The sequence below is a fragment of the Corvus cornix genome, chromosome 13 (genome assembly GCF_000738735.6).
Source record: "Corvus cornix cornix isolate S_Up_H32 chromosome 13, ASM73873v5, whole genome shotgun sequence".
Classification (NCBI taxonomy): Eukaryota; Metazoa; Chordata; class Aves; order Passeriformes; family Corvidae; genus Corvus; species Corvus cornix.
In genome coordinates this window covers 10,924,454-10,945,769 of record NC_046343.1, presented here as the reverse complement: position 1 = coordinate 10,945,769, position 21,316 = coordinate 10,924,454, and the positions used below count along the sequence as shown (strand labels likewise).

At 40.4% G+C, this 21,316-nt stretch overlaps 1 protein-coding gene across 12 annotated transcripts in view; it reads left to right on the top strand.

Annotated features, from left to right (window-relative positions):
* RAPGEF6 (Rap guanine nucleotide exchange factor 6) overlaps positions 1-20,937 on the top strand; it is a 121,557-nt gene extending 100,620 nt beyond the window's left edge. For 3 of the 12 annotated variants that reach the window (XM_010413085.4, XM_010413086.4, XM_010413097.4), the window contains 9 exons: positions 1,443-1,466; positions 4,135-4,355; positions 6,794-6,985; positions 8,244-8,378; positions 9,749-9,862; positions 11,906-12,131; positions 13,922-14,433; positions 17,336-17,647; positions 19,344-20,937. In XM_010413085.4, the coding sequence (XP_010411387.2) occupies positions 1,443-1,466; positions 4,135-4,355; positions 6,794-6,985; positions 8,244-8,378; positions 9,749-9,862; positions 11,906-12,131; positions 13,922-14,433; positions 17,336-17,647; positions 19,344-19,369 (1,762 nt within the window). In that variant the 3' untranslated portion in view covers positions 19,370-20,937. The remainder of the gene's footprint in view (positions 1-1,442; positions 1,467-4,134; positions 4,356-6,793; positions 6,986-8,243; positions 8,379-9,748; positions 9,863-11,905; positions 12,132-13,921; positions 14,434-17,335; positions 17,648-19,343) is intronic. The other 9 variants (XM_010413090.4, XM_010413089.4, XM_010413088.4 and 6 more) reach the window with 5 other exon arrangements.
* The last annotated feature ends 379 nt before the right edge of the window (positions 20,938-21,316 follow it).

Below are 21,316 nucleotides of genomic sequence, written 5' to 3'. Positions count from 1 at the left end.
TCATCCACCTGAAATTCCAGTCACCTGTGCAGTCGTGACTCTCAGATGTGTGAATTCAATTACATCTGTGCAGTGGAAGGAAAGAGGGCATGCAAGGATGGGGAGATTTGTAAGAGCAGATATTTGGTTCCCTGTGGTATTCCAGTGGTCAGGATTCACAGAGGCTCATCAGTCCTGTCTGGTTTTTGTTTGGAAGGCCGGCTATCAGGAAGCTTAATTTTTTTTTTTATATATACGCGTTTAAAGCCAGCCTGGATTAGGCTCTGAGCAGCCTGGTCTAGTGGAAAGTGTCCTTGCCCATGGCAGGGGGTGGAAGGGGATGAGCTTTAAGGTCCCTCCCAACACAAACCATTCTGTGATTCTGTGACTCTAAAAATGGCCCAGTTGAGGTCTGAGCCAGAAATAACAGATCCTTGTTAATGTTATTTAAAGATGGATTTGTTTCCCAGTGGAGATACACCTTTATACAGTTGGATTGGAATTAGCAAGATTGCATTTTTAGCATAAAATTATATAGTCAATTACTAAGAAGTTGTGATTGCTTTTCAGAAACTTTGGCATTCACAGCTGAAATTAGTCTATAAATAAATTTCGCTGATGGTCCATGCACTTCCTAAGACCTCACGAAGTCTAATAATGAAATAAATTTAATAGTAGTTACCTTTAGTATGTTTTTCAGAATTACAGGACACATTTTAATGGCCGTAATTTAAATTACGTACATTACCATAAACTGTTTAGGCATCTAATATTAGAGATAGTGCCAAAGATTAAAAGAAAATAATTCCATGTTTTCATGTAATTTATATTCATTTTCATTGCCTCTGGTGTTTGATCTATCTGTTTGTGTTATGAAGCACCAAATAAATGCTTTTGAAGATGAAAAAATAACAAGAAAGGATGTGTATTAGTGGTAATGTGGGATTTGCTCACAAGTTCATTACCAATTATAGAGAGTGTCTAGGCTTTCAAGGTGTATTTGGCATCTGGCTTGTTTTCCAGCCAACAGTCAAGAGAAAACAATATCATAAACTTGAATACTGATAGTGATGATTTCTCATACACTTTCAGCAGGCCTAATGCAAAGAATAAATTATTTTAATCCCATTTTCTGCAATATAAATGAGTTGCACAGTTTTTACTCACTCCATCAAATTTGAATTTGACTTACAGAAAATAAAAGAAATAAATGCAAGTTTGATTTTTTTCAATTCGTAAGTTAAACAAAAAACTGATAGATATTAAAGTGTTTGTCAAGTCTCGCCCTTGCATTCCATGAAAACATTGTGTTATTGTTTGAGAAGAATTTGGCTGTGTAGAGATTTTTTTCTTTTCTGTTCTTTCCTGTCTACATCTTTCTTCCTGACTCTCAACTGTTTTATTTTTTTCCTGTGCTTTTCTGTTCAAATACATGCTTCAATGTATATGGCTCTTGCTTACAGGAAGAAGAGGTGGAGAAGTTTGGGGTAAGTGTAGAGCTGAATGCAACTAAGATAAATAAAGATTACGCAACTCTTAACATACTGCATCCTCCTTGTTAGTGCATGCATCTGAAATACAGCATGCATTTTATTAACCCTACAATACATGTTTTTTTGAAAACAGAGGTAAGGGGTTACAGCCAACATTTTACTGCAGCTATAGGAATTCTGAGTTGCTTTTATGTAGTAGATAAGTTGTTTGAGTTTTGGCTTTGTGCATTAAAAAAAACTCTGCTGTGCAGTTACATTGGAAGGCAAACTATTTTGGGAAGTAAATAAAATAAGTAACTTGCTTTTTAACGTGTTACAGAAAAGTTGAAGCCATTCTGCCTTTTCAACTATAAGGACACTTTGAATTGTGGTAATGATATAGTAATTTCCTCCCTGAAGTTTGTGTTCAGGCAATCTTCAAAGTATTTATTTTTAGTATATGTTTAAAATGTATCTCACATTTCCCACACCAAAATCCTCATCGATACCACTGGGAGTGTTGATTGGGCAAGGACTGGATCATGGAATAACTAAAGATGAGTTCTGATGTTGGCCAGGGAAGTTCCTGCCTGGCCCAGGGCAGTGATTTTAAGACTGACATTGTAACCGTATTCTGTGTTGTTATGTGTATTTTTGCCCATAAAGTGTTACCTGTGTGCCTTTGCATAGCGGTGGTGGGGACAGTGCCAGGACTTGGGCTGCTCATACTGGCCAGAGCAGGTTTTGATACTGGTCCCTGATACTGGTGTGGATGCCCTTGGCTGGCAGCATTTGGTGCTCAGTAATCAACTGCTCACAAAGTAGCTCATGGGGAGAAATAGCCAGGACCCGTGGAGCCACTGTAATTTCTAACCCTTGGGATTACTGTGAACACAAGGGAATAAGGAAAAATAATTGTTAAAGGAAATACAATTAAATTGCTTTAAAAAGTCCAGTTCAGACTTGAAAGAAAAAAAACTGTGTGTACATAAACAGTAAAAAATTTCTATCATTAAAAATAAACATAATTTCCTGATCATTGTACAACAGCTTTGCCCTTACCCATCAAGAGACGGGAGTGTCCCTGGTTTGAATAGCTGTGAACACTCCATCATGCCTTTTGCTGCTCCTTGCCTCCAATAGCATTTCTTTTTTATTTAATTAAGCTATAAATTGCTGACAGTTTTTAAGGTTATATTTTCTCTCAGAATGATTTTTTTAACATACTTGAAAATATTGTAGTCAGCAGTTTTCCAACTTTTTTTTTTAAGCTAAGTGTACTTGATTCCTTGGATTTTCTCTAACAACATGTTTCATTCTGACTCCTTTGGCCATTATAGCTCTTCTGTGCTTGATGTTGTTTATTCTGCCACTTGTGATTCGGTAAACACACAAGATCTTGATAAATGTCTTCATGTAGCTTTAAAAATATTCATCTGAATGTTTAAAAATCCCCACACAAACCCAGCTTTGAACAACTTCTTTGAAAGTTTCCATTAGAATTTGCATGTGACTTACACTGTGATCTCCATTTATTTCAAAATGCATCAGAACTGAACTTTGGCAATTGAAACAGAAGTGATTCTGTTTGAACTATATCCAGATCAGTTATTCAGTCACTCTTTCACTGCAAATAGGAGTGACTGTCAGGGAGAGTAACGCGTGTTCTTTAACAGTTACAGGATTGTTTATTTTTGCTTCAGTTACTGATAGAGTTCAGAGCTCAAAATTAGGAGTATTGAGGAGCATCCTCTTTCATAGGTGCAAGTCTGTACAAGTCTGGGTATATGTGTATCATCACTGCCTTCCTCACCTTTCTTGGGATATGTTTTTTAATGAGCTGCTCTTCTGTGGATGTTCTTAGTTAATTGAAGAAAGAAGTTAAGTGCGTAATCAAATGCACTTTGTACGTTTAACATAATTTGCTGCTTGTTTAACCATTACGAGAAGCTCAATTTTCTACGAGAATTGCAGTGGTCACTCACTTCTGTGCTCAGCTAAGTGCAGGAAGTTTCTGTGTAAGGCTGATGCACACAGTGGGTACCCAGTTTCTTAAACCAACAAGTTACCAAGTTTGTCCACTTTTAGAATCTACAGTTGAATTCATAGAGCTGTAAAGGTTGGAAAAGATCTCTGAGATCACGAAGTCCAACCATCAACCCAACACCATCATCATGCTCACCACTAAACCATGTCCTCAAGTGCCTTAAATGTGTGTTTTTGAACACTTCCAGTGATGGGTGACCCCACCACTACCCTGGGCAGCCTATTCCAGGGCTTGACAACCCTTTCTATGAAGAAGTTTTTCCTAATGTCCGATTTAAGCCTCTCTTGGCACAACTTGAGGCCATTTCCTCTTGTCAGCTGTGCGTCTTGCAGCACAAGCCTGTGGTTTGTTAGCGGAGCTAAATGGGTTCCATACGCAGGACTGCTCCGTGTTCTTCCCAGCTCCACATTTCTATATGCAGTCCTGTTCTAGACTCAAATCGCTGCTCTCAATTTACCCAAATATGTTAAGACAAGTGTTGTTTTAATGCTGTTCATCTTCTTTAACTCATTTGCATCAGCATGCACTAGCCCTAACTGAAGATTATTGGTATTAATCTGCTTTGGCCTGTGCTACTCTAGCTCTTCGTTGCTGTTGAGAACTGAACCTTTACTGCTTTGATCTTTTCTCTTGTAGGTCTCTGAGCCAGGGCAGCATGAACTCGAACATGCTGGATGTACAAGGAGGTGCTCACAAGAAACGTGCCCGCCGCAGCTCACTCCTGAATGCCAAGAAGCTCTATGAGGATGCCCAGATGGCAAGGAAGGTGAAGCAGTACCTGTCCAACCTCAGTGTAGAGACAGACGAAGAAAAGATCCAGATATTGTCACTTCAGTGTGAGCCTGCATACAGCACTTGTAAGTACAAGTCAGCTAGAACAGCAGCATGATCCATGGCATTTATAAAAAATGTTGTTCCTTCTCTAGAAATACTTTTAAACTTTTCCTCTGTGGAGAAAATACTGTAGTAAGTGCTGTTTTGTCAGTTCATGTACTGAGAGCTTCAGCAAGACAGCATGTGTGTTCAGGTTTTGGTTGAGCTCAGAAAATGTCTGTGATGTTTTTTATTTTGACCTTTATTTCCTAAAGCTGTGTGTCTTTCCATCAGTCTGGCAGGAAATTCAATAGCGCATCAGCTCTGTTGGTGCTCCACTGTCCTTGCACAGAATTAGGAAGGATAAAAGTGGTGTTTACCCTATGAACAGCAAGAAATGAAAAGAGACAAAATCAATATAGAAACTGCAATGGATTACACCTTAGAATAAATGAAGATTGTTGAGAAGGAGAAGTTAGGTCAATATTGACTGATGAGTTTGACGTGGCTTGACAGTCAAAAATTGAGGACTACAGCAGGACAGCTCTCATAATTTGAGCTCTTGTCAAACAAACTGTTGTCTGACCTGCTGTCTTACACAGTTCAGTAAATTCTTATTTAGAAATGAGAAATTATAACTGCATTTTATTTAGGTACTCTAGCAGTTTTCACTTTTTTGAAGGGCAGATTTGTTTCAAAAAAGGTGAGTGACAACCAAGCTAAGCAAAATAATGATTCCTGCTTGTCTTTTGTCCATATATAGCCCTTTAAGGCTTTTTTTGTCTTCAAATACTGTTTTGTCTCTGATGAGGTAAGTTCAAAGCATGACTCGGAGATGGCATCTTGAAGATAAAATTTTAAGTCCTTGCCGCTATCCAGTATTAAGAATGCAAATCCTTGTTATTCCCTAAGTTGCCTTCTTATGCAAATTTTCTTTTAGCATTTACTTTTAAATAGCACTGAAGCAGGAAATCTGGAAATGGCCATCTTTAACTCCCTTTTGAAAATGTTAAATTCTCTGTGTTTGAACTCTTGATAGGTGATTTATGTGCAATTGTAACAGGTACCAGGCTGAAGAGGCAAACATAAATGTTATCAGGTTGTTTTTTAGTTGTTTTAAATAAATAAATTAAAATCTTATTTGCACAGTGCTAGCCAAAGATATTTGGAAGTGAAAATAGGGAATATACACTGACTGTTCTACTTCATGTAGTTAAGCAAATCAAGACCTTATTTTCTTAAACATCAGAAAAGAAAATGAAGTTTAAGTGGCTATAGAAATAATATATAGTAGGTTGGCATATTATTAAAAGTACCATTTTTAAAAACTAGTGAAAAAGCCCTAAACACCAAAACGCACAGGTGGTAGATCCAGTTGAGATTATACTCGTTGCAGAGCTGGGAGAAGAATGGAGGAGTGTTGTGGAGCATGAGGGCGCTGCCAGCCCCTTGTGCTTTTAAATCTGGTCCCAGGGATGCTCCTCCCCACTTGCTTGGATTACCCACATTCAGGGATTCAGCTCCTCCATTTCTTACCTCAGTAATAAACCTCTGGCCTTGCTTGTGGAAGGAATGAGCAGCAGTGACACTGCAATCCAGAGTTTTCCAACAGAATATAAGGAGAAATCAGATGGCCTGAATTGCTGTGTGATTAAAGCAGAAGCTGAAGCAGTGCCCTGTGCTGTAAATCGCTTGTGCCACCTAGTGAAATGTTTGATGCCAGTTGCAAAACTGATGCCTTAAGAGGCCACCTAGAAACAGAGACTAGACAGGAGTAAGGGAATAACAGAGGTATTTATTTGAAAGGCCTTCAAAGGTACACCCTGGGGAGCCTGAAGCTATTCTCAAAATGGACCCCAAGATGGATGACAGGTCACGAGTTCTTCACCCTTTTATAGGTTTGGTTCATTTGCATAGCAGGGTTAATTCTCCAATTAAAGCTTCAGTTTTCCCCTCAGCTTACCCCCCCTTTGCGGCTCTTTGGTTTTACTTTTGGCCTAGGACAGTCTTGGTGTCCTTGGAAAGCAGGGCCAGAGAGGCTTTGTTATCTCTACCTAGCATGAGAGAGCAGAAATTAACAGGCTACAAGAAACTTCTGAGTCACACACCAAGCAGTGCAGGATTTGAAAAATATGGAAGTTAAAACCTAAGGCATCAAAACCACCTGATTTTGAAGGAAGATGCTGTTACGCAATTGCACCTTGCATGCAAGGGATTAAAATACAGGCTTGTGGTAGAAATAAATAACGTTTTTTTGATCATTTGATTAAGTACCTCTATGGCACTTTCAAGAATTTAGGGCTTTTTTTAAAGCTATTCCACACATCATCTTCAGTGTGATGAGATTGTAGTGTTTGGACTAGAAATGGTTTCAAATACAATTTATCTTCTTTATACGGTGGTTCCTTTGTCTGGATGGTTGTGCTGCAATAATCCTGCAATTCAAAGTGCTAGATATTTATATGCAGTTTTTCCCTAACAGTGACAAAGAATTTAAGTGAGAGAAGAGGAGGGAAATCCTCCGAAATGTCTCCAGTGCCCATGAGATCAATTGGCCAAACCACAAAAGCCCATCAGCATCAACAAAACCGAATGAGTCAAGTTCTTCAGGTCCCAACTGTGAATTTGTACCCCAGCAGGAAAAAGGGACTGACAAAGGATCATGTCACATTCAGTGAGTATCTTCAGTTCACCTGGCTGGGGAGGTTTAAAGATGGGAGTAAACAAGAGGGAGGAGCTCTTTTGTAGCTGGGTGGTTTATGCGAGATACCATTGTACTTCATTAATTTATTTTAGAACAGCTGGTGCATATTGCTGTGTTTTAAAAGAGCATGCTGTCTACCTAGTAATTTGCACAGCCTTTAATAACTTTCCTTAAAACAGTTAAGGTACAGATGAGGTGCTGTCTCCAAATACACTTTTGTTTCATGAAGTCTAATATATTTGGGTGAAATCATTGAAACAAATCACAGACATTTAATATTTTAGCCTCTGGGATACCATTTTAACAACATTATGGTCAAATGGAGCAACATATATTATTAGTTGCTCCTAGTGAACGTTTTTTTTTTTGTCTCTGAAATTGCTAGTTGTAAAGCAGTATATTCTGTATTAAAAAGCTTTTTTCCTATTTACGTAACTGTTGTATCATTTGAAAGCTACAGTTTTGGGTTATTAAATAAAGTTAGCTGCAGTCAATAACTGATATGAAACTATTTTGTAGTATATTGGGCATCAACATAATTTAAAATAGCTTCAGAAAACAGTATATTACAGCATATAGAATACTGTTTCCAGTTAGTATTTATTTCAGTTCTCCTCTGAAAAGCCTGTGCAGTTTGGTAAGTTCCAGAAACTTTTCTCGGAGGTGTTTCTTCATTCCTGTGTGGTGGTCCATGCTGATCTAACAAGTTATTGAGAACTTGAAATAACTCCTCAGCACTGTGTCCTCTGCAGGATGGTCTAATAGTGAGTAAGAAACACCAAACCATGTGTGGAACACTGGTTTTGCTAAACTGGCCAAGCTGTGGGTAGTTCCCATGAGTGTTGATTTGAGAGCTCCTGCTTGTGAAGATCTTGAACTGACCTGTTGGCTCTGACACACATGGTTTTTAACACAGTCCCAACAATGCCATGGGCAAGGATTTCCTTCAAGCTTTATACTGCACACAGATTTTTTTTTTTTTTTTAATTTTTTTATTTTACACAGTCCTGCAGTGGTTCCTGTTGGGATGTAGTTGTTTCAACACACTGCAGATGAGCAGCCAGCAGTAGCAGTGGCCGCAGCTGAACTGATCTAAATTTAAATGGAGACTGCCTCCACATGCAGAATTCTCTGAGCATCTGCTCCTCTCTTTGCTGAGCAGTTTAAACAGAAATCAGTAACTCAAAAGAAGAATAATATGCAGTAACTGATCCCATTGTTTACTTAGGTACAGGCTCTCCACAGAAGTCTTTAAGCTTGTCTGAGGAAGTAAGTAGTAAGAAACAAACAGATGACACTACGTCCATGGCATCTTCCTTGCACTCCAGCCCACCTGCTTCTCCTCAGGGCTCCCCACGCAAAGGTATGTGTGTGTGGCAGCATCAGTCCTAGGAACTGGAGCCTAAACCAGGGTGAGCAGTGGCAGGAATATTTGTTGGTAATGACATGTAAGAGAAATAGTAGTTTAGAATATTCATGTCAAGAGTAGAATCACGTCTTTCTATGAAGAGACGTGATTTTCCAATGTATTTGTATATTTTGGACCTTTATGTCACTTAGTATTTAATAAAAGGGAACAATTGTTTTCTTGAAATACTGCCTAAATGTTTTTGGCAGAATTCCCAATAGATCTGAAGTGCTGACACCTGCCATCATGCCAGTTCAGATTTAGGTGGCCATTTAAATAAATGGGATTCACAAACCTGGGGATTTCTTGAAGATGACAGTGTTGGACAGAAACTGCAGCTATTGAGACAACTTTTGGTCTTGCCCAAGGTAGCTGGAATACCAGGTGATTACATAGGGCTGGAGATAGAATGGTGTCATAATTCTCCAGGACAGGTGGTTTAGGTTGCTGCAGAAGTAGTGGATCCATCTAAATCCTCGAGTCGCTGTTCATATTTTTTATTCTTGTGCACAGGGCTTTGTATACATCCCTGTCTCTCATGATGCCCTGAGAATCCCTTTATTTTTGATGTCTTCATCTTAAAAGATCTGCATCACTTCATCATTAGTCAACCTTGGATGGGAATTCATTTGAAATCTCTTAACACCACTCAGTAGCCAGCCCGGGTGGTCGGTGTTGGATGTTGTAAGGCCTCTCTCCCTCCCTTCTGTGCTTTGACTCACTGACAGCCCAAAGCCACCGCGTTGGCTTGGCATGGCATGGCACGGTGACCTGCTGCATCTTCTCACGCTTCTCAGTGGGAGATCAGGCTGGTCTGTCCACTTCTGCCTTCACAAGATCGTGTTTTCTTTAGGAGAATGCCACTTATTTTACTTAAACACAGCGTATGTATAAAAAGCTTAAATACTTGGGTTGCCGAACCTTGCTCCACTGAGACTTCTGAGCATCACTTATAAATATGTTATTGTTGTTAACTTTTATCTGGTTCTTTGAAAATAGTGTTTGTTTCTCTGGGATTATTTCATTAATTCAATTTGCTTTCAGCATATTTTTAGCACTGATCTCATTTGAGGTGATCTGTACTTTGTTGTATGTGTTGTGCTAACAGCTCATTGATCTAAAATTAGGTGCTTCACAGACAGCTGAAAGACATAATTTTGGGCATGAACATGTTCCACTAGATCTTTGATTTCATTTTTTTTTGAGCTATACCCAAGTGGTATACAAATAGGATTGAAGAAAAAAGGGCGTAAAATTAGGATGTTATTTTTGTTGTTATTTATCTCATCATCTATCAACATCTGTCTGTGTCTACTTCATTGTAGTTGGCAACATCCAAAGGTCGGATAACTGCAGTCAGATGAATCTCTCTGGCTCTTCCTCATCACTGGCCAGTGAAACCAGCAACAAGAACAGTGGACAGCGCAGCTATGGAATAGGTGGGGCTTATTTACAAAAGCAAATTCGGATGATTTGCCAAGCCGGAGACAGTTCTGAGAAAAGTGCAAAGGTGGCCAGAGAGAAAGAGAGTAGAAAGGCAGAAGCTGAGCATGAGCCCACAAAAATAAAGGGATTCCGCTTTAGAAGACTTAGGGAAAGAAGCTTCTCCAGGGAAAGAACAGCTTTTACTGCAAAAAGGGAAGCAGAGCCCACTGAAGTCTTAGAAAGCAGCGAAAACCAAAAGGACAAGGACATTGATACTCTGAGTACAGCAAGTATCTATAGCAACAGCAGTGTGTACGCATCGTACTGCGTATGCACAAGGCCTAGAAGAAGGAGGAAGACTATATAATGTATTTTTAGAAGAAAGACTGATGCCCATGTTGTGTCAGATATCCTGAGTTTATCTAAGTTATTTCAGCATTATCCATTTACCTGTTTAAGGTGTTTAATGTGCTTCCCTTCCAGATATTTGTGTCAGTTCTTTATAGCTAATCACCCTTACAGTGCAGTGAAGACAATAATGTGAAGTTTAGAAAATCAAGGAACAGGTACAGTGTCAGTTCAGTTACTTAGTGTGTCACAAATGCCAATGAAACAGTAAGTTCTGCAACATTTGTTAATTATCGCAGTCCCTGATATGGTGTAAATGCTCACGTCCAGCACTGGTGTATATTCCACTGGTCACATCTTCTTCTGACCTTTTCAGCCTAGCAAATACTTACATTTATTCTGTTCATATGCATGTGTTGTTATTTTATGGCTCAGCTTTCAGATAGTGTTAATTTCTTTAATGAAGAGGAGCCCCTTTGTTCTCCAGATAGTCGAAGTTCTTGAAGAACGGTGTCTTCACATTAAGGAACACTGTGAGGACATTTCTTACTGCAGTGCAGTAAATTTAAAGAGTCTCTTAAAAATGTAAAGAACATGAAATACTAGTTATTGCCAAAGGAAACTGAAATTTAGTCTTAAAAAGGCTGCTCTTAAGTACATTTTAAGATTCAGATCTGTAGTTTGATAATATTGCTATTTACTGCTCATAGTTGCTCTTAAAATCTTACAGCAATAATCAAAGTTAAGCTGTGAAATCTCAAATTATGAGCTTTATGCTCAGTGGCTGTATGCCAGTATCTCCACCTGCCATAGTGTATCATCTCTGTATTGTTCATGCACTTAAGGGCATCGGTTTTCTGTATTAGGTTGTGTGTATCACTGGCATGGCTTTTACACTGCCTTGTCATTTCACTTCTTTACCTAATCAATGTAAATATGTGGCAGTCCAACTAAAAGGCATATGTGCAGAAATCTAGGAAAAAAAAGCTTGGGTGAGGTGTTGGATATATAGGGGCATATACCTTATTTGTGTCTGAAAGAAGTTACTTGAGGGTAAGCCCAGCAGGAAAAATTGCATTACACATTTTGCTGTGAATCTGGTGGGGTCTTCAGCTGTTCCCCTTCTGTGGGAACAACGCTGGAGTCTGGTCCAGCTCCTGCCAAGGTTGTACTTCCTCCTTTGCTTTCTTCTCTGTTGGTTTTGGAGCAGATAATAAAACTGAAATGGACCATATGGCTAATCCCTGAGTGCTAATAGCTGGCTTTTACCTTAGTCATCATCTCCTTCTCCACTGCCAGGATCTTTTTTTGAGTCTTGCATGGCAGTATGGCAGAGGGATAGTGGGAAGTATGCTGCATTTATGCTGAAGGAGTCAGAGCACTTGCAGAATTGGAACGACCTGATCTGCCCACGCAGTACTGATGCAGTAGGCTGCTGATTCTGGTTGTGTAGGTTAAAGCTGCTGCTCTGGAGAGTAGTGGAGTTGCAGGTGGCTTATTGGTGTCCCTGGACTTGCATTAATTAATCAGTGCTTAGATGCTGATAGATGCTAAAAGCTTTAGTACCTACCCTAAAATCCTCAGTGGACTGATTGTATGCAAACAGGGTTTGGTTGTTTTTCTTCTAAATATCCTTGCTGTAATATGTGTGTCAATACTTCACTGTTATATGTCGATCAAGACATTCTCCTCTTCTCTGCTGTCCTTAGGCTATGCCCTCATACCTTCCACTAAATCTGACAACTTCTCGGACTCCAGTCACAGTGAGATTTCATCCCGGTCCAGCATCGTGAGCAACTGCTCTGTGGACTCCATGTCAGCAGCACTGCAGGACGAGAGGAGTTTGTCCCAGTCCCTCATTGTGGTGGATTCAGGCGGGGCAGAGAGAAAGGAGCATCCTCAGGCATTGACAGATTACGGCCAGCCCTGCCCGGGGTAAGGTGCAGCTGATTCTGTTTGGGCTTGGTGTCCTGGTGTCAAGAAGGGGTAAGGAAGCTTTGGCCCGGACACAGTCGTGCAGTCCACTGTGGTTATTAAGCTTTTTCTGGAAGCTGGGGGACTGGCTGCTCTGTGTGAGGCTGTTTCCATAAGACGCTTACAGTATTACTTAGGGAGACAACAGCTTGTTCCTATTGGTGGGGTTTGGCTGGATATTTCTTGCAGGAGACTGGAAGTGTGTTTAAAAGCCAGGATGATACTTAGCAAATTAGTGCCATGGTGAGAGACAGCAAAAGAACAACACAGTATGATCAATTCTCTCCGAGTCAGCAATGCCAGTCACTTAACATGCTCTAATGTGATATTTAAAGATTTTTCTAATTATCATTTGTTGCTTAGGCAGACTGGAAGCTTTCTGCCACTGTCTTCCTGACACTTTCCACAACAAGAGCTCTTGTTACTTTGGTGCAATGAGAAACTTGTGCTGAAATGATGCTTTGAGCTGGAAGTTTTTGGATTTTTCTTTCTAGATGTAGCACCTTGATCCATATGTATGGATGTAATATGTCTTAATATATCTTGGGATAGCATTGTCTGTCCTCAGATGTCATGGATTCAACTAAATGAGAGATGTTCCTTACATTTCTAATTTTTCCAGCACATGGAATCACAGAATGCTTTGGGTTGAAAGGGACCTTAAAGATCATCTTAATCCAACCCCCATTCTCTGGTCGGGGCTCAGGGTGCTTCCAACCCCATCCAGCTTGGTCTTGAACACTACCAGGGATGGAAAGAAATGAGTAATTCAATTTTATTTCTTAGGGTTGAAATGGGAATTTAAAGATGTGCTTCATCAAAGAAAATAATTCCCTTTTCTAGAAGGCATAACACACACTAAGTTCATGTTCTGTGGTTGTTCCTTTATTCCTTAGTTTCAATGGGTTGCAAGGGAAGAAAGTGGATTTTATCCTAGAACTTACAAAATAGAAAAGGAAGGAAAAAAAATTGCTTGCACATATCTAAGAAACATTCCTTGATTTCACAATGTGTCAGTAAGCTGCTGAGGGAGGGTGTAGAATTTTAATGTTGTGCTGCCCATGCATTTGTTAACACGCCCAGAAATAGTTGGGAGACTTGAATAATGTCTAGCGATCCTATCTTCTGTATTCTAAATTCATACAAACCTGACTTTATTTTCCCCCCCTTAATTATACATTTAGAGTGATTAGAGCTTTCAGCGACATTTATTTAAAAAAGAAATTTTGGACTTTACTTTTCAGAATCTGTCCCTCCATATTGTTCCCACAAATGTTATTTATGCCCTATATTTCCAAATGTTCTTGAAATTCAGCTGCTTCCACTCTGTCTGAACAACTTGAGGTTTCTGCCAGTGAAGGGGTTGGATTTTATTCTAAATATTTATTTTGGTTTTAGTTTATAAATGTAAAGAAAAAAGTGGTAGCAGACTAAATATAAGAGGTAATTTACTCTGCTTTCTGTCAGGCACTGTTGCTCTCAGTGGTAGAGAAGAGCTTTTGGGGGCCAGATTTATAGATCTGCAGTGCAGCCTGGAAATGCATGTTGCAAACTTGTTATTACTTGGGAATAACTTCGTTGCTGCTTCGTGCAGTAATGAGTTTGAAGTAACAGTGTCTTGTCAGTGCTCCCCTGTACCTTGACCTTGCTGCTCAGCCGATACAAACCCAGAGTACAGCTCTGAGTAGGTCACTCTTACTGTAAAAGCTTACAAGTGTTTTCTTCCCAATTTCTGTTGTTTTCCAATGTAGCTGGTCCATCACTAGGCCTGCTCTGATCAGAGGGATGGCATTCACATCTTCCATGAGCAGCGAGGAGATCTCCCACGAGCACATCACGGTAGAGGCAGCAGACAGCGGCCGGGGAAGCTGGACTTCATGCTCAAGTAGTTCTCATGACAATTTCCAGAATATCCCAAACCAGAAGAGCTGGGATCTCCTCAATTCTTACCGTCACACCCAGCTGGATGGACCTATAGCTGAAGTGGACCCCACAAACTGCTACTCTGAGGAGGGTTATTTGTATTCTGAAGCCTTTTCCAAAGCCAACAGGCAGTCGAAAGCCAGCATGGAGCTTGATCAGTCTCGGCAGAGCTGGGCGTCCTCCAGCTCCCTGTCAGACACCTATGAGACAAACTATGGGACAATTAAGCGGAGGGGGCTGGAGAACTCCACAGCAGAGCAGACGGAGGTTTTGGACTCTAAACCAGGCGCTGATACAACTTACAAAACTGTTACTTCGAGTACAGAAAAAGGCCTGATAGGTAAGCCAAGCCAACAGCTCACGGAAGCTGCTACATCTGTTTTTCATTTTGATATTAAGTTGTTAAGAAATGACATCAGCAGGTCTGGGGCTGCCTGGCATGTTGAATTCAGCTTCATTCGTGGTTGTAATCAGAGCACTACACAGTGTGTTTTCAAGCCACCTTCTTTTGCATTAGGAATATCAAGATAATAAACAAGTGCACTTCCCCATCACTTCATGGGTCTGCAGGAAAACTCTTTTCAGGAAAATGTCAAGCAGTTCTTCTCTGTAGTATGGTATTTTGTTTTTTTTGAATGATTGTGGAGGTGTACTCATCACTGTAAATGTTCCTCTGACAAGGATCAATGATCCCGTGCTCCTTAAAAAGACTTCCCAGGAATCCAGAGGGAAGAGCATGACTGCAGAGTGGTGTGGAGCTCACCTGCCTCTGTAGGGCTGGGGCTCCTTTCATCTGCAGGGCTTTGGTCTCTGAAAGCTCAATGGCAAAGCAGATTCCTTTCCTGTCTTTGCTATTTTAAGGTCCCATTTATTTGATTATACAGCTGCAGTTTGGCTACTTACGAAAGGAGAAAAAATTAAAAATGTTCTTTCCAATACATGTAGTTCTATCAGGCAAGATGTTCTTCCCCTGTCCTAGTGAGTTCAGTAGCCAAAATTAAAAGAACTTGGTTAGCAGCAAGATAAAACATGGAATGCAAAGCTTTCTAAGACTGTGAGGCAAGGGTGCAGCTGAAATGCAATTTAATTACAGAGTGGATTGCTGGAGGGGTTTATGTTATCAAAGGTAATTGCCTGAATAAACATTGCACATAGGGCAGAGGTCTTGGACTGTGTTCCTCCTTCTTGGCATTGGAAAAGAAATCATGGTGGAGCCTTGCAGAAAATTTGCTCCCAGGTCATTGCTGTGCCTGTGCTCTGCCCTCCCAGCCTTTCAGAGGTGTTCATGAGCATCTGAGCTGTATTAGGAGATAGCAGGTTCACTGGTCAGTACATGCTGTCCTTGCTGACAGCACTTGCCCTTCCTTTTAATTCTTTTTCCATTCTGCACCATGTGGCTGTGAGAAGCAGTCAGAAAGTGCTGGAGTAGGGCATGTGTATGTCTGCTCAAGGAAAGATCTGATATGGGTGGATATAATTCCAGGTTTGCAAATGCAAATCCGTTAGCTGTTCACCATCACACAGTATGCCAAAGATATCTTCACTTTATTTCACTGTTAGTAAAATACTACGAATTGGAGCTTGGCAAAGGAGCACATTATTCTTGCATTACTACAGTAGACTAAAGGTTAGCTCTAGTGAGCCTGAAGCTTTCTCCTTTGAAGGAGAACCATACCCACCCTCATCATTCCTCCTGCAAATCCAACAAAGAGTGAAGGTGAGGTGAGGATCCAGCCCTTCCCCATCCCTCCAGGGAAGAGCAAACCCTCTTCACTTCTGCTTTCTCACAGAGACCTCATACAGTGCTAGCTAAATGAAAATAAATCTTGTAATTCAACAGAATAAATCTCTGCCTGTACCCACGTGTATCTGCTAAACCCCAGACTTGACTGAATTTGGTTTTGGTTGTTTTACTGTCAGCCCAAGCATGAGCTGAGGTCGTCAAGTATGAACCAGCTTGTGTTCCTGATACCCAAAACCTGGAATCTCGCAAGTCTACAACACAAAAAGAAGTACTGTGTTATTTTTCATCCCTTCACATTCTTCTGAGATAAGAGACTATTACATTTGCTGAAATAAATGAAACTAATGAACATGCACTGTTTAAAATGGATCCACGGGAAGAATGCAAATTCGCTTAACTAACAGATTAAAAAAAATTACCCTGGCTTTGAAACTCTCCTGTTGCAACATGTCCATGGAAAAAAGCCCAATTTAACATGCACATGAGCCCCAGACCTGGGGTGGGAGGGAGGGGAGGCAGCCTAAGAAGAGCTAAATTTTGGGTTGAGAGCCTCTGTGATTTGAACTGCTGCTGAACAGGGCAGGAAGGGAGAAGATGAATTATGTAGCAAATACATTGCAAATAAAAAATATTGATTGTAGCCTTTTCATGACTGCACAAGGTGTAATGCAGCTGTTCCAAAGGCTGTTCCAATGACTTTCTAGTTTTTTCTCACTTGTAAACAGAGAACATAGTTTAAGATAAGGGTATGAAAGAAAACAAAACAAAAACCAAAGGAAAAAAGTAAGAAATCAAAAGTATGGATGTGATAAGCCATTATTCATTCTGTGAAAATGTAAAATAATTAACGCAGGCTCAATACACAGTCTGCCTCATAGAATCAGTTTAACGTGTTGCTATTGTTTTTCTTCCTATAGCATAGCTGGATCATTTTGTGTCTTTATACACATCAGCTGATACGGTGATGTTTTATTATAATGAGTTTATGTTAAGCCACTGACCTCTTTTGGGTGATGAAGTGGATGTTGGAAGTCAACCAGCAGTTCTTGCTGCGCAAAGTAACTCTCAGCTGGTTGCCTTAATTCCTTCTGTTTCCGTTTCCCAGCCTGTAGCAGTGGCAGCAGACTTGGCTGTGCTGGCTCTCCATCCAGCTGGAGAGCTCCAGAGCATCCCCTGGTGCAGCAGGGGCACAGGAATAGTCTGTAATAAAAGGTGTTAATTGCAGTCTGAATGCAGACAAGCTTAGAGTCCTCTTTCCACTCAACTGGCATCTCAGCTAAGGAGTTCATGGGTTCTCTTGCTACTCTGACTTCTTAAAATAAATAGAAAGCAGAAATAAAGGCATAAATACCTGCTGCTGTTATTATAACCAATGTTTCTGCATTAGCGTTTTGTTATCAGTTTCTGTTTTGCCATTGTAACATTTCATGATTTTTTAACGTTTTGTTTCCTTTGTTTTTCTTCTTTAACATTTCCATTGCTTATTTCTTGTGCCCAGTGTACTGTGTCACCTCACCTAAGAAGGACGATAGGTATAGGGAGCCACCGCCCACCCCTCCGGGATATATGGGGATTTCTTTAGCGGACATAAAGGAAGGATCGCCCCACCACCCACACCTCAAACCTCCAGACTATAGTGTGGCAGTGCAGAGGTCAAAGATGCTGCACAGTGACCTCTCTAGACTTCCATCAGCTGCTCTCGGTAGTGACCCGGTGGCCCGTGTCTCCTCGAGGATCCCTCAGTGGCACGGCCGGCAGCCGTCCAGCCCCAGAGTAGCAGAGTTGCCTGACGCAGATAGTGAAGAGGATGGTAGGTGAACACCTGGCTTGGGAGTGGGGCTATGCAGGGTGAACTTCGCAGCTGTGTTCTGGGCTTTCTCTTGGGTCATTCTTGGAGATTAAAAGCTGATTAATCTCTAAATACACAGTTTTGTTTGTATGACTGTATGCACACACGTGGCTGTGTATGTCATGCATAGCTGTGTGCACGTACATACACGTTTAAAGCAAAGAAGAATGCCTTCCCCTTAGAAAAAGCATGTTGGCACCAAACAGGCTCAAATTATATGTAAATAAACATACAAAAATATATGTCACAAGATCTCCTAAAGTACAACTGAGACACTTAGGAGCATGTAGGTGTTTTTTTTTTTCTTTAAAATCTGTCCCCTCTCAGACAGTGATGGGACACTGACAGGTGACAGGTGGAAAAACTCCAGCCTCCCTGAGTTAACTGGTGTTCCAGTGCTTTGGCTGGCATCAGGGTGATGGTCTAAAATGAGTGATTTGGATTTGGTGAACTCATTTGATTTGTATTCAGGTGTGCTGGCATTGACCTGCCTTATGCCTCAACAGATATTTTTGTAGATTGAGTTTCAAAATAGTGACCTTCTGTTCTTCTGGAGAGTGCATTTGATGAAACGAGTGTTCTCTGCCTAACTTGCCCTGACAGTGTCTCTTCCACTTCATTTTTCATTATCTTGTTTGAAGCAACAGCCAGTGGTGCCAAGCATGGCATCTGTGGGGTGACCAAAATATGAGAGGATTTTCCAATAAGGACTGCTCTTATATTGTGTCAAAACTAACTTCAGGTCAGGGGAATTTCTACTTAATTGTTTATCTGCTGATTTGCTTTTAATTTCTATGCACCGATGTGATCTTCTGTACCCTTCACTGGTGAACTTGTTTTTTATTAGAATGTTGTGATCATTTCCTTTCATTTCAATCTGATTTAAAATGAGCCCGTATTTAGATTAAAACAATTTCTGATGCAAAATGATTGTATCTTGGCCCTTTAAAATATTTAAGCAGTATTTAACATATATGTTAGTACTACAGTTTAAACTTAGAGTAAACATAAAATTGCCTGGAATTAATTGTTGTGTTTTTGATGTAAAAATAAGGAAGTCATTGCTTCAAACATTTTTAATCCAAATTTTTCTAAGCTAAATTTAACTGTACACTTTTGGAGACACCTATTTTACTATTTTTGAAGCGCTTGGTTAATTTTATTTGGGATAAAATGCTCACTGCATGGAAATTTGCAGGCTTTTTTCCCAAATCCATAGCTTTTGGCATACTGGGAAACTGCATGCTGATAATTTTTGGAGGATCTGGGATTTTCTGTTTTGCAATATGTCTTTATTGTATGACCATCATACCTCAGACTGCAGAAGCTGTGGATGCCCCATCCCTGGAAGTGCACAAGTCTAGGCTGGATGGGGCTTGGAGCAACCTGGATGGTGTCTCTGCCTATGGCATGGAGTTGGAACAAGATCCTTTATAAAGTCCCTTCCAACCCAAACCATTCTGTGATTCCTTGAGGTTATGATAAATGGTGGTATGGAATGTGTAGTGATCAATGATAAAGACAGCGAAAACGCTGCTGAAGGGGTGCAGTTGGCATGGACCCACTGTGATCACCTCAATAGGTGCTGGTTTGTGCCCTATGTGCCCGAGGTGGGGACTGGTGGAATAACTGCCTGTTTCTTTGTCTTGTTTTGCAGAAGATGAACAAGTATCAGCAGTTTAACCCTTGGGCTATTTATATAAACCACTCACAACACAAGGGATGTGGGAAAAGGACTCATGGTTCTGTTAGCGACTGCTGACAACTTGCTGCTACTGACCTCAGACCTTGCCTCTGTCACAGACGAGATGGAATGGGTTGGATCACCTCTCTACATCTTCCTTCACTCTGCCACCACCACCTGAGAAGCTACTTTTGCCTGTGAAATAGCAAATCCTGTTCAAGGAATGTGCTGACTGCCTGGATACCAATATGGGTACCCAGAGATGGACTGAGCTTCGTGCATTGGGGAGGACCAGTTGTCACCACCACTTGAAACTTGGGAGCATTTTTCTGTATGATACCATGTAATCCTTTGGTAGTTTCCATTGTTGTTACTTTCTACATGACGGTTAGAAGTCTGAGTGTTATTTTATGAACTTAAAAAAAAAAATTATATCAAAATATCAGCAAAAGCGAAGGACGTTGCTGAAGTATCTGAAAATAATTTATTAATTTAATTTTTTTAATGGGAGTTTCATTTATGTGCATTGGGAGTGCTCTGGTTGGCTAATATAAATGTTTAGTCAATGTGACAGTAAATTAGGTACACATCAACTGTTGTGCTCTCGAAATAAACACAGAAAAGTGTTTTGTAGATTTTAGAGTGGGTTTAGATTTAATATGCATAGAGCCCAAAGCCCTGCAGAGCAGTGTGTGTCAAGCCAGCACTCCTGCTGCTCCCCTCCTACATGGACACAGCAGAAACCCACTGTCCAAGGATTTTTAGAAACTTTTTTAGCTGCCAGCCAACTAAGGCAACAGTTGGTGCTCTTCTCTCTTAAGGAATGTTTGAAATGTGGAAGCTGTAGCTTACAGGGAGCATTTGGGGAGATCTGAAGCTTTCCCAAAAGAGTTTTAACCAGGTTTTGCCCTGCAGAGTTCAACATGCAAAGCATGTTTTAAAACTCAAAACTCAGCTGTGTGTTGTGGTTTTTAAGATCATCCCACATGTCCTGGCCTTTTCCCAGAGTTGCACAGGATTTAGGTGCAAAGGTTATCTTTGAAAAAAATAATGCAATAATTAGAAATCAGCTACATTTCACAATAAAATTTGTGAAACTGAATAATAAATGACACAGTGCTTATAGAAGAGCATAAAGCATTTTATGATGGGTTAAAAAACCCTGTGGTGTTTATCTGGAAAATACAGATGATCTCAAACCATTTTGTTTTAAATCCTAGCTAAAAATCCTGGTGTCGTCGATGTCAGTGAGAGTTTTGACTTACAGCCAGCCACTATTAACCCATGATCCTCTAGTTTGACTATGGTCAAAATAATTGCTTCTTCGATTTTACTTTTAGCCAGCCAGAGTGCAGAGGGGTAGAACTGGAAATACCTGCAGGTTCTTTACTTTTCTTTCTGTCTTTCCGTCTTTCTTTCACACCCCATTCTAGTGTTAAAATCAGACATGAATGTGTGAATATGTATTTAAACATTTAATTGTAAATCTTGTGATGTTTACAGCCTAAGCTAGAAAGATGATGTTTGTCATTTTTACAGTGCCTCAAAACTGATTTCTATATCCATAGTCGTGAAGAGCTTTAAGGTTTTGGTTTTTTTTTTTTACCTGTATGTGTGCAGGGGTGCAAGGTGAACGCAATGTTTTTGGAAAATGCCACAAGTACCAAGAACAACCCAAAGCCTTTGATGTGCTCTTTCCATAGCAGCTCGGGGCTGATGCAGCCCGGGTGGATGTGAATGACCCAGCCTGTGTCTGCCTTCAGAGCAGTGCCAGATTCAACATTGCCTGGCATGTACCTGTACTGATTGGAATTGGGAAGGTGCAAATCAACAGTGATGCTGAGGAAGAGGATATCTAATTTGTCACTCATTGGTTGGCTGTATGAATTTTTGGCACAAGTGTCTGAGAAGCAAATGGTTGAAAAAATATATTAAAAACCTCTGGA